The following is a 12,835-nucleotide window of genomic DNA, read 5'->3' as shown; positions in this document are numbered from 1 at the left end:
CTTTGAATGAAAAAAGTAAAGCTAACCTAATTTACCATACTTGGTAAATGAACATCCTATATTTATATTCAATTTGGTGTTTGTAGTTTTCACTCAAGATCACGGCAGTTAGCCACATTTACTTTACCAGAGCTCAATTCCTGGGCATGCTGTCAAGCAGTTTACCAGTACTAGTTGCCTCCACTTTCGCAAGGACAGATAACTTCTGTATATGCAGAAACAAAGGACCAGTGGAGAGATTTCATGATCAGCCCAACGCTCTACCTATTTGAGCTTACCGAACGGTGAAAGAAACAAAATATCTTATTTTGTGATATGAAAGGATGCCATCAGTTTAACACATTTGAAAAGGAAATATTTAAATCACACATTTTAATTTGGCTTTTTTATAACTTTACCTTAAAGATTAAATTATGAGTTTTCACTGATTTTTGGTTTAAAATGCTAATTTTTTTGTCATTAATAAATGGATTATCTACATTCTTGGACAAAGCAACATTTGGACAAAGTCTTTTAATGCTAAAATGACGATGGCCTAGTGCTTTACTTTACACTGACAGTCAAAGTCAAATTATTGAATTTTGGTTAAAGGGAAACACAGAAGGATGTTTCATTTCTTTGTTTTGATTTTTTCATTCATTATTCTGCAAGTGTCCTATAAATGAATACACTTGGCAGTCACATGAACAAAACTTTTTTCCTTATGAAGAATAAAACGGTGGTATCCTAACTTGACCCACGTGGGTCAGGATAGAGCATTACGATTTCAAAATAGTTGTCACAGTGAACTCTGGCAACGTTAAAAATCATGTCAACTGAATGACTTATACTTGTTTTAATAAGATAAATATCCACAATATCTGTAACGGTTACTTCCAGGGTTTGTTCAAGTCACATGACTTAATTTCTTTTAAGATATATAAATATATTTACGCTTCTAACCAAAACTTTTAGAACTTATTCAAAAATTCATGTTGAGACTTTTTAAAAAAATGCCAATTTAGGGTGATTTGAGTATTTTAGATCATTTTGATATTTTTCTCATTAATTTGCCTGAGTATCCCTTAAATTGCAATAATTTTGTTATATATGTACGGACTTGATTTATAATTGGGCCAAACAAGACTTCCGATTAAACAAACATTGAAAATGTAAGGTTGATGTGATCTTTCCTTTAAGTGACCTTACCGTCAAGGTCGAATTAATGAAATTCTCCTTTTCCCTATAGCAATGACATGCGGACTATGTGCGCTGTTTTAAGATGAAAAAAATGGAACTTTGATATCGGCGGACCTAGATAATTGACGAAATGACCTACTTTCTTGCACTTTCATGCACAGCTATGAAATTAAGATCATGTCCAAGAACTGACCTTTGATATCAGCTGACCTAGATTGTTTGACGAAGTAACCTTTCTTGGCCTTTGATGTAAATGCCCAATTCCAGATGTAAAATTAGTTTTAGACATCAGCTGACCTTGATTTTTACTAAGTGAACTACATTCTTATCACCTGATGTATAGCTATGAAATTCGGACCATTATCTCTGTTTAAGACGTAGAATTGAACTTTGTATCATCTGATCGAGATAGTTTGAAGAAGTGACATACTTTCTTGTCCGTTGATGTAAAACTATGAAATTAAGACAATGTACACAGATTCAGGTGTAAAATTGATCATCCAATATTATTGACATGACTATGACTTTGAACAAACAACAAGTGTTTTAAAGAAAGTAAAATAAATTAAACGTTGCCCCGCTTAGCTGTGGCTCTTCTATAAAGCCGAGTTCTGATTAAAATAACAGCCAGAAATAAAAAAAACTGCTTCAATCTCTGAAAATAAAACAACAAAAACAAAACAAATAAACAACCAAAAAGTATAGTACAAATGTTATAAGGTATAAAACATGTTCTTGTCTCTGCTCAAAAGCTCTGTGTGAAGACGTCTCTAAAGCACGTCTTATTTCAACAAATCTTCATTGTTTTTAATTAATGCCTTTAGCGGTGAAAGTAACCACGAGTGGAAGCCTTTGAAGCCAGGCCTGCATCACCTTTTTTAACGTGTCACATTCGTCGTATGGTTGATCCTGTCTGAATGTTTCTTTTTGTATTTTGACTACGTGCGTTCTCTGATCAACTGAAAATTGAAAACAAGGTAAATGCAAAACATTATATTTTCAGTATAAAATAAGAAATAGTCATCATAACTCTCAAACTTCTTTACTTTTCTAACAATCAATGAACATAATTGTAAATGAATCCGCATGCATTCTTCAGAGTAGGCATACATCAGTTTTTATATGATAGACTCGTAATACTTCATAGGTTAATAAGTAGTTTAAGTAGTTTATGAATAACTGAAAATGCCATCTACATGACAAGGGATAACCTCTATTTATTCTCTTAGTAACTTAGTAAATGACATTCTGTATCACAAGTCTTAATTAATGTAACAATGTACGATATCATATTGTTTGGCAATATTGATCTGAGACATTTGAATATTCAATGACCTTTTGTCGGTAATTATCGGATTCCGAAGAAGGGATTTTAAAGTATAGCATAACGGTATACATATGGCATGTGTATAACTTAAGTTACCGAAACAACATTTGCTTAACTTGCCTAAGTAATAAGTAATTAAGACATTTACTTTCAAATGATGAAGATTGTAGGTTGGAATGTTAATTGAAACATTGCTTTTATACATTAAAAACATTTTTTTATATTTGTTTATTTTTTTATAGAAAATATTATATTTTGTTAAACTTAACTACTAATTATAAGTTTTTGACATGCCAATCACCCATTGAACGACTGTACAGGTTAAAATTATGAAAATTTACATATATATCTGTATATCAAAGTTATGCTCTTTAGGGAAAGACACCAAAATTACAAGAAATGATTGTTCCACTAATACCGAATATAATTACAAAAAAGGCAATTAAAGCTATCTGAACAAAAAAGGTTTGTTGAGGATTTGCACTTGCAACTTTAAGATTGCCATGCTTTCATACTTACCACTAGGCCATAAAGACGTTACTATAAAATAAAGTAAATAAAGAAATCGTAAATATATACTGAAAATAACGAAATAGTGTCCGAAATTTAATGAGTATCAGATAAATTTTGCCAAACAACATTTTTTTAAATAAATGAGGAAAGTCTTTAGCATTGTATTTCTGTGTTAATAGGAAAGACGTGTGATGATTCAGAAATGATTCAATTTCACTAAATTCTCAAAAGTCTTGTCTGGTTATCATAGTTTGATGTTTCGTGTTTCTGGTATTTAAATTAAGTCTATTTTAATTAAATTTAGCCATAACTTTACTTAAAACTCTTGCAAGTTATTTTCAAAATGTAATAGGTGAAGAGAAACATTACCTTCGAAAGCCTTAAAAAGTCGTTCTCTTAATTCATCAAAGTGTTTAAGATAGCTGAGTGGCAGAGGGGCATGTCTTTTCTCACTTTTTTCATCTTTTGAGGTAAATTTTATTTCTACTTTTTCCCCCGTGAAGAAAGCTATATTTTTCCCAACACCTTTGCCTTGCCAATGTGGTTTATTGGCTTTTCGTTCTAAGTGGTTGTTAACATAATCAAACAAAGCAAAGACTGAGATGTATTCTGTTTTCGGCTTCCAATAGTCGACACAATGCTGACAGTCCTTGGAACATTCTCTTTCTTCTGATCTAGCTTTCAGTCCTTGAATAACATACTTGGTAAACAAGCTGCCTTCTTCTTTTAGAACAGCCGCATCTTTATCACTGCATGCATTTATCTGAATAAACTTTCTATCTGTAAATTTCACCATTGGAGGAAAACAGCGGTCGAGGAAAATAATCAATTCATCAATTTTATTCAATTTGTCTAACTCCTTTTGAAAGTCATCTGATGATATATACTCCTTCTTCCCAAGATGAAACATATTCCCTTCGACAGAGCTTTCCCCATGACATGAGAAGTATATCAATAATGTATCGATCTCTTTATCTTCACTGAATGCTTTAATATGCTTTTTAATTTGTGTCCATGCTGACAGTTTCTCTATATCGTTTTCACTGGGTACAACCGTCTTCACATTATGCTGCCTACAATAACATAAATTAATATTTTATTAATTTATTCCAAATAAAAATGTAATAAGTTAAGAAGTGAAGTAAAAAAAATAAATTTTAAAGTACCTTATTCCAATAATGCGTGGTGCCTGTGACGTAACTAATCTCTCCAACTCTAGTATTTCTTTCTTCATGACTGCAGCTTTAGCTGGATTATCATCATCACCAGCGACAAGTAATGCTCCCCAATTACTGCCTTTAAACAAGGAAAAAAGGAAAATGAAATAATGAAATTTAATCTTACATTTAAAATCTTTTTTAGGGTTTTGAAGTGCTTGGTAAGCGGGTATTGTCAGGGCAGATGGATCATTGATTTAAGTATATGTACCACAAACTAAAACATATATATATATACAAAAAATGAAAACAAGTGCCGGAAAAAAGTCACATATAATTAAAACAAAAAACACAGTCCATGAGTTAACTTATTTAATTATTTGTTATATATATATATATATCAAACAATATGTATGTTGAATTCGAGCTTCGAGAGATAAAATTGTCTAGAAATGATGCTTCCTTCGTAAAACGTGCAGACAAATATCTTTTAAATACCTAGCTAAAGTGTATAAATATTTTCAAAGTAGAAAAACGGGAACCAGCTGTAGGAACATGCAGCTTCAGTAAAGATGATTTACACTAACAATATCAAATACAAGTATAATTATAAATATGCAATTTTGATATGATTAAAATTAAGAAACTATACATTTATACCTATTGCACTTTTCAATTTGGCACCACAATAGCAGGTTATTGGATTGAGGAAACTATTTTTCTCGCAAGCCATGCACACTTGTATCTTTTGACGGCAGTTGGCATAATCATTTATCAAGGAGGATTTATCAGCTGAAACTGCAGCAATGTATATAGGGATAAATGAAGACAAAATATGTCTTTCTTTTTTAATTAAAAATATTTAATTTGCATCAACAATATATCTAAAATATCTAAACACAACTGGCCTTTGTTTGACTAAAACCTGATACCGACTTCGGGTAAATTTAAGCATGATAAAGCCTAATTTTTTTTTAATATCTCCAAAACATGAATTCAAATCGTTTATTTATCAAATGAAATTGTAGTCTTAAAATATCACTATAACAAATCAATTATAGGAACAAATTATACAATTTAACTTAGTTAGTTTAATAACAAATTACCGATTGGATTGATTATGCATTGATGACACGTACTTTCCCCTCCATTTTCAAATATTTCATCACGGAATTCCAAAAATATATCCTGAAAGGAACTTAAAAATAACAGTCCCGAACCGCTTCTGTTTGTGCATTATTCAATAAATTTAACTTTATAGAATACAAATGATTTTATATTCTATTTTTAACACAGAATGACTTTAAGAAATAAAAGATCAATTAGAAGTTGTTATATTTTTCTCATATCATTTTGAATTTTTACTACTTAAACATGTCCCTTACCCTTGAAAAAGTAAACAAAGACAACAAGAAGACAAAAAATTACCCCCCCCCCCAACAATTAACTCTCAATATTGATAACATCAAGTTCTTAAAGCTTCATAATCAAAAGAATACTTTTGAGAATTCTCAGAATTGGATTGTAACTTCCTACAATTATCTGATAAAAAATTTATAAATATACCCGTAATTTATCAACCACATTGGATTTAAAATCTTTGATAGTCCATGCAGCATCATCCTTCAAGCACTTCTGTGACAATTCTTTTAACTTGTCTGATGTTTCCTTACATTTCCAAACATTTTTCTGTTATAAATTAAAAGAAATTAAACTATTTTAATATAAATGAGTGACTGTGTGTATCAACTTAAAAACAATTTTAAACCCTCATGGGTCTTACTCCTTACTTTCCAATAACTACCCGCTCCAAGACCTCTTCCTTCCAAATCTCGAAATGCACGAAGAAAATGAATATATAATTAAACACAATCGTTCTTATGACTTCATAGTTTACACCAATGGTGCAGTTAATTCTGTCACAACATTGTAGCATATAGCTTTCAACCCTTTATTAAAACATTTTCAAACTCTGTATATTCATGAAATTTATCTATAAAATCATAAACTCTGAGGAATGATAATATAGTTAAAGCCAATTTCTTGAAACTCATTAAGACAGACCCGACAGAGCATGTTAAAAAGTCTGTCAGATGGCCATTTTCTTAAGTTAGAACTGATGTATAGAATGGATCAAAATGCGAGTTTCGTCGGAGTTTCGCATTTAACATGGAATACTTCTTTTAAAACTACTAGAAGTATTTTTTCATTACTCTTGTCTTTTAATGCAGAACAAAGCAAAGTTTACTTTTGAATTTATTGCTTAATATTTTTGCATATGACTTTGAAGTCTCATTGATATGCTATTATATATCAAGAATCGACATACATTTCATTTGCTCATGCATAGTTCTTGGCATATTATAAGTCATAAAATACAATACTGATAAAGTTTCTGAATGAACATCAATGTACTCTAAAAGTAGCCTTATTTATGTCGTCGAAAACAAAAGAACCGAAATAATTGTAACTTAAATGAAATACATCAAAATAATTTAAAGGGCATTGACAAAGTAATATCTGGTTGAATTACTTACATCCAGTCTTTCCGCAATCTGATTGCTGTTCATTTTCTTTAAGAAATGATTTTTTTCACCTTCCGGTCCCAGGCTAGTCAACATTTCTCGAATAACTTGTAAGATAAAAAAACAAAAACAGACGGGTGTAAATTGAATAGTATGCAGGGTTCAAAATACACATCATTTAATGCATGCAATAAATTAAAGTTGAGCTATAAGCCCATGTTTGAACAGTGAATATCTGGCATTTGTGTCTGTTTTTTTTTAATTTTAAATGAAACATTTCAATATGTATTGTGTCATATGTCAGCGACCTTTTCATTTGAAATGTGTATGGAGGGAAAAACCTGGAGACTACATATATGGGAAAATATACCAGCACACCGGTGTAAAAAACCAATAATAGCAGCTTAAACATGATCTTATTCAGATTCATCAAAATTATCTGAAGTCTACTAAATTAATTTTATCATGCAACTGCTATGGTAACCGCCCGATAACACTTGCCTGATAATTATTTTTGATATCAGGTCTGTAATCTGATATCAAAAATAAGCCCCGCCCATTGAAGGACTTTTTTCAACTGCTTATATTCTCATTTTTTATCAACATGTGAATTGAACAATTTTATCTCATATCCTTACAAGGTTTGAATCAAAATATTTATTTATTTCTTATTTCTATTTCGATTCAATTACGAATAAAGTTAAGCACCAACTAAATGAAGTGACGTCATAATTTATATTGCAAATGACATCATCGATGTCCGCGTCTTTTTCTACTTGTAAACATAACAAACAGGCTAGACGATTTTCTTTGAGAACTTGTAATTTAACGTTTACTTTATTTCGCAGGATTATTATTTAATAAGTGAACAAATTGTTTTGTTAAAAAACAAGTGGGCCATGATGGCCCTGAGGTCGCTCACCTGTATATAGGCCCCCAAACCCCCACAACCACCCCCCCCCCAACGTTGCAGGGCCAATTTAACCCAAGGGCTTTTATTTGCACAAACTTGGTAGACACCCATAAGAAGATGTTTCATGCTAAACATCTAAGCTCTAGCTCATTGGGCTTTTTAAAAGAAGATTTTTTTTAAGTTTTTACTATACACATATAGTTAAAAACAATGACACCCCTGGGGCCGGGCCAGTTTTGACCCCAGGGCTTTTATTTGAACAAACTTTGTAGACACTTACTAGAAGATGTTTCATGCTTAATATCTAAACTCTAGCTATTTGGGTTTTTTTCAAAGAAGATTTAAAGTTTTTGCTAAACACATATAAAGAAAATCAATGACCCCCGGGGCGGGGCCAATTTTGACCCCAGGTCTTTTATTTGAACAAATTTTGTAGACACTCACTAAAAGATGTTTCATGCTTAATATCTTAACTCTAGCTGTTTGGGTTTTTTCAAAGAAGATTTTTAAGTTTTTGCTATACACATATAAGGAAAATCAATGACCCCCGGGGCAGTGCCAATTTTGACCCCAGGGCTTTTATTTGAACAAACTTGGTAGACACCTATTAGAACATGTTTGATGCTCAATATCTTCGCCATAGCTCTTTGAGTTCTTTAAAAGAAGATTTTTTTAGGTTTTTACTATATGCATATAGGGAAAATCAATGACCCCCCGGGGCGGGGCCAATTATGACCCCAGGGCTTTATTTGAACAAACTTGGTAGACACCCATTAGAACATGTTTCATGCTAAATATCTTAGCTCTAACTCTTTGGGTTCTTTAAAAGAAGATTTTTTAAGTTTTTACTATATGCATATAGGGAAAATCAATGACCCCCTGGGGCCGGGCCAATTTTGACCCCAGGGCTTTTATTTGAACAAACTTGGTAGACACTCACTAGAAGATGTTTCATGCCAAATATCTAAGCTCTAGCTCTTTGAGTTCTTTAAAAGAAGATTTTTTAAGTTTTTACTATATGCATATAGGAAAATCAATGACCCCCTGGGGCCGGGCCAATTTTGACCCCAGGGCTTTTATTTGAACAAACTTGGTAGACACTCACTAGAACATGTTTCATGCCAAATATCTAAGCTCTAGCTCTTTGAGTTCTTTAAAAGAAGATTTTTTAAGTTTTTACTATATGCATATAGGGGAAATCAATGACCCCCCGGGGCGGGGCCAATTTTGACCCCAGGGCTTTTATTTGAACAAACTTGGTAGACACCTATTAGAAAATGTTTCATGCTAAATATCTTAGCTCTAGCTCTTTGGGTTCTTTAAAAGAAGATGTTTTAAGTTTTTACTATATGCATGTAGGGAAAATCAATGACCCCCCGGGGCGGGGCCAATTTTGACCCAAGGGTTTTTATTTGAACAAAGTCGGTAGACACTCACTAGAAGATGTTTCATGCCAAATATCTAAGCTCTAGCTCTTATGGTTTTTTAAAAGAAGATATTTAAAGTTTTTTCTTTCGGTTGACATGGCAACCAGAGTTCTGCATGGAATTAAATTCTTTGAACAATTTTTAAAGGTGACCACCAGAGGAACATTCCTGTGAAGTTTGGATGAAATTGGCGTAGTGGTTTATGCGGAGATGTCTAAAGTAAAAGTTTACGGACGGACGACGGACGGACGACGGACGGACGGACGACGGACGGACGGACGCCGGACGAAAAGCGATCACAAAAGCTCACCCTGTCACTTTGTGACAGGTGAGCTAACAAGACGCATGTTTGTGTAGCTTGTGTTTGATTGCCGATTTTACTTTTCTTTGATTGGAAATATCGTGAACTTTTGAATTTGACAATTCAAGGAAAAAAATGCAGTTTATGTGATTCTTAGGGATTTTTTTGGATCGATGCCTAAAGGTAAGAATCTTATGTGTTACATTCAGTTGTATCTTTTATCACAGGAAATAATCTCGAGTCGAAAGAAAAAATGGCCGCCATTTACAAATTTTATGTTTCAGGGGCAGAGGAATTTGTTTTCCAGAATTATTTCTTTGAACAAAAATGCCCCTTTCTACGGAATTGGCTATTTAAAAGTAGATTATTTTGTAATTTTGACAGTTTTTATGTATTACATGATAAATAGAAAACCCTCGCCCCTTTCTAGCCCATATCAGCCTCACCTGACGAAATTGATATCAAAAGACAGTAGCATGTTATTCTCTATAAATGAAGAGATAAAATTCTTGCATGTATGTTAACTTGCTAGTATACTACAATTTGCGGTTAACATATTTTAGCAGCAGGGACAACTGTTGTACCGTTTGAATATGACACAAAAGACAATAAACATTAAAAACATTGAAACACTCGGGTATCTGATTTTAGCCATGGACTACATTCCACTCTTTCAAATTAATCATCTTTCTATTACTTATTTTGACAAAAGAAAGAATGTTTGCAACATAAGCTTTAAATCACAAAAAAATCTAGATTAGACCTTAGAACTAGTGCATTGTACATTTAATTGTTTAATTATGCATAGCCATGTGAAATAAACGTAATGCTTTTGATGTTCATATCCCTCCAAATCCGTGTAATGCATTAATATTTAAAATGTACGCAAAATTTGCAAAAGCTGCATATGGACTGTCCACATTTTAAATGTGATTTATATTACTTAGAAATTAAAATAGAACATTTTACTAAAAGCAAACAGTAAAAATTGTATGTAAGTTGGTGCTGTCATTAACCGATTGACATCGCATTATTCCCTCGTTTCACGTATTTTAATATCTCCTACTTTGTGAAAACAGTGCCTGCACTAGTTTTGAAAAAGATAGTTGGTCAAAGTCGTTTTTTTGTGTGGAAAACTCGACACATATCAAACGTTTTGTGTGTCTTTCTGTGAATAGTTTGTAACTAGTTACACTGATCCCAGAAGCATTGGTTCTAATATTGTTACAAAACTATTTCCATAAGCATAGATGCTCAAACACTGAGGCCAAAAACCGGAACATGACTGTCACAATGCTTTATTATTTCCTTTGCAAAAAGGAAACTATAACACTTTTGTCCAATGTCATTGAAAGTAAAGAATACTGTTTAAGTTTTGATGCCTATAAATGTTTCTACCAAGCAAAGATAACTCATTTGTTTATTTTCAAGACAGGTGAGTAACATACATATTAGATGCATTATGTTAATGTTAAATATAATCATAAAACTATGTCAACTGTGCCGAAATTTAACACATTATGACAAATTGATTAAAATTAGGTTATATTGTATAAGTTGTAAAACTTACTGACTCCAAAGCTATAAAAATCAAAATAGTCTTCATCACATCCAGTCCCTACTTTAGGATGATCATAATGTTTTCTTCCTCCCAAGGTCGACATATCGTCATCCTTTTCTCTGGCCAATCCGAAGTCAGTAAGGCGTGCATTTAGATATTTATCGAGCACAACATTTTTAGACGCAATGTCTTTATGAAGAATCGGACCTCTGCATAAAATATAAAAATACTCATTAATAAAAATTATTATTTCATTATTCACAATATAAATTGAAATATTTTGCCCTAATATTTTGGACAGGCTTTGTTAAAAATATGTATGTTGCAAGTGTGTTCCTATGAGACTATGTAGAATAAATGAAGAATAAATAACCACTAGAGCAGCATTAATTTTAAATGGACAATTTTTTTTATAACTTTTTTGAATGAAAACACAAAATGTCACATGCAAAACATGTAAGGTGTAGATGTTTGAAGTTTACTGTTTGGGACAACAAATTTTTTTATTCATTCTGTATGGCAACATAACTGTACCTAAAAAAAAGACAATAGGTCAAACATTGAAAGAAATATGAAAAGTAGGCCAGTCGATATCAAAATTCAATTCAGCATCAGAAATTACACCCCTAGTCCAAATTTCAAGTCTGTATGTCATAAAACACAAGAATAAAGGTCAAATTATAATAAAAATATCAAAAGTAGTTCAGTTGATATCAAAATTCATTTCGGCATCAGAATTTACAAACCTGGTCCAAATTAAAAATCTGAATGTCAAAATACAAAAAAGTAGTTCAAATGGTGACAATAATACCTAAAGTAGGTCAGCTGGTATCAAAATTGAGTTCAACATCAAAACTTACACAAATTACACCTTCAAGTCTGTACATAAAAGACAAAGAAAGTAGGTAAAGCGATATCAAATATATCAAAAGTAGGCCAGTTCATATCAAAATTCATATCAATTCAGGATCAGAAATTAAACCCATTCAGTAGTCAATTGATATCTTAATTCGTTTCGCATCAGAAATTACATTCCTGGTCCAAATTTCATGTCTCTATACATCATTCCAAATTTCAAGTCTCTGTACATCAAAAACAAGAAAGAATGTACAATGGTTTCAAAAATATCAAAAACAGTTCCACTGATACCAAAATTCAATTATGCACATGAAACTCAGGTTCCAGTCTGTCCCAAAATTTACTGAAATGTGCTTTTTCCAAATTTAAATCCAATCCAACAAAAAAATACAATTTTTAACAAAATTCAATAACAAAAAAAGCATACAAACTCATTTTTGTTAAAAAGGTACTGGAGAAACAATTTTAATATTTCTTAAGGCCTATTTTTTTCCCTGCTTTAATGAATATGATCAAACCTGATAAAAGACTACCCAAGAATGCTAAAGACAAAGTTTGGTGATCATCCATCGATTAGTTCTGTAGAAGGAGACGTTTAAAGGTATTTCTATTTTCAGCTTTAACGGCCCCTAAAACGGGCCAATAAAATTAATTTGAGCAAACTTGATAAAAGACTACCTTAGAATGCTACAGACAAAGTTTGGTGATCATCCATCATCTAGTGCTGTAGAATATGACATTTAAAGGTATTTCTATTTTTAGCATTAGAGATCCCTGAAAGGGGCAAATGAAATTAATATGTGTAAACTTGATAATAGACTACCCAAGAATGCTTCAGTCAATGTTTGGTGATCACCCATCCATTAGTTCTATAGAAGCACACGATTAAAGGTTTTTCTATTTTTAGCTTTAGCGGCCCCTATAAGGGGCCAATCAAATTAATATGAGCAAACTTGATAAAAGACTACCCAAAAATGCTACAGACAAAGTTTGGTGATCATCCATCTATTAGTTCTGTAGAAGAAGATGTCTAAAGGTTTTTCTATTTTAAGTCCTTGAGGCCCCTAAAAGGAG

At 32.1% G+C, this 12,835-nt stretch overlaps 1 protein-coding gene across 1 annotated transcript in view; it reads right to left on the bottom strand.

Annotated features, from left to right (window-relative positions):
* Positions 1-306: 306 nt before the first annotated feature.
* Positions 307-12,835, bottom strand: part of LOC132736794 (titin homolog) — a 50,922-nt gene continuing 38,393 nt past the window's right edge. Inside the window, exons 21-28 of the mRNA XM_060724009.1 lie at positions 10,913-11,112; positions 6,714-6,808; positions 5,743-5,865; positions 5,283-5,364; positions 4,837-4,974; positions 4,186-4,315; positions 3,389-4,092; positions 307-2,138 (exon numbers count right to left, since the gene is read on the bottom strand). Of these exons, the coding sequence (XP_060579992.1) occupies positions 1,987-2,138; positions 3,389-4,092; positions 4,186-4,315; positions 4,837-4,974; positions 5,283-5,364; positions 5,743-5,865; positions 6,714-6,808; positions 10,913-11,112 (1,624 nt within the window). The 3' untranslated portion in view covers positions 307-1,986. The remainder of the gene's footprint in view (positions 2,139-3,388; positions 4,093-4,185; positions 4,316-4,836; positions 4,975-5,282; positions 5,365-5,742; positions 5,866-6,713; positions 6,809-10,912; positions 11,113-12,835) is intronic.

The sequence above is a fragment of the Ruditapes philippinarum genome, unplaced genomic scaffold, assembly GCF_026571515.1.
Source record: "Ruditapes philippinarum isolate M1 unplaced genomic scaffold, ASM2657151v2 ctg1262_1_1_1_1, whole genome shotgun sequence".
NCBI classification, from domain to species: domain Eukaryota; kingdom Metazoa; phylum Mollusca; class Bivalvia; order Venerida; family Veneridae; genus Ruditapes; species Ruditapes philippinarum.
The sequence above is the reverse complement of the archived record's forward strand: the minus strand, read 5'-3'. Positions and strand labels throughout refer to the sequence as shown.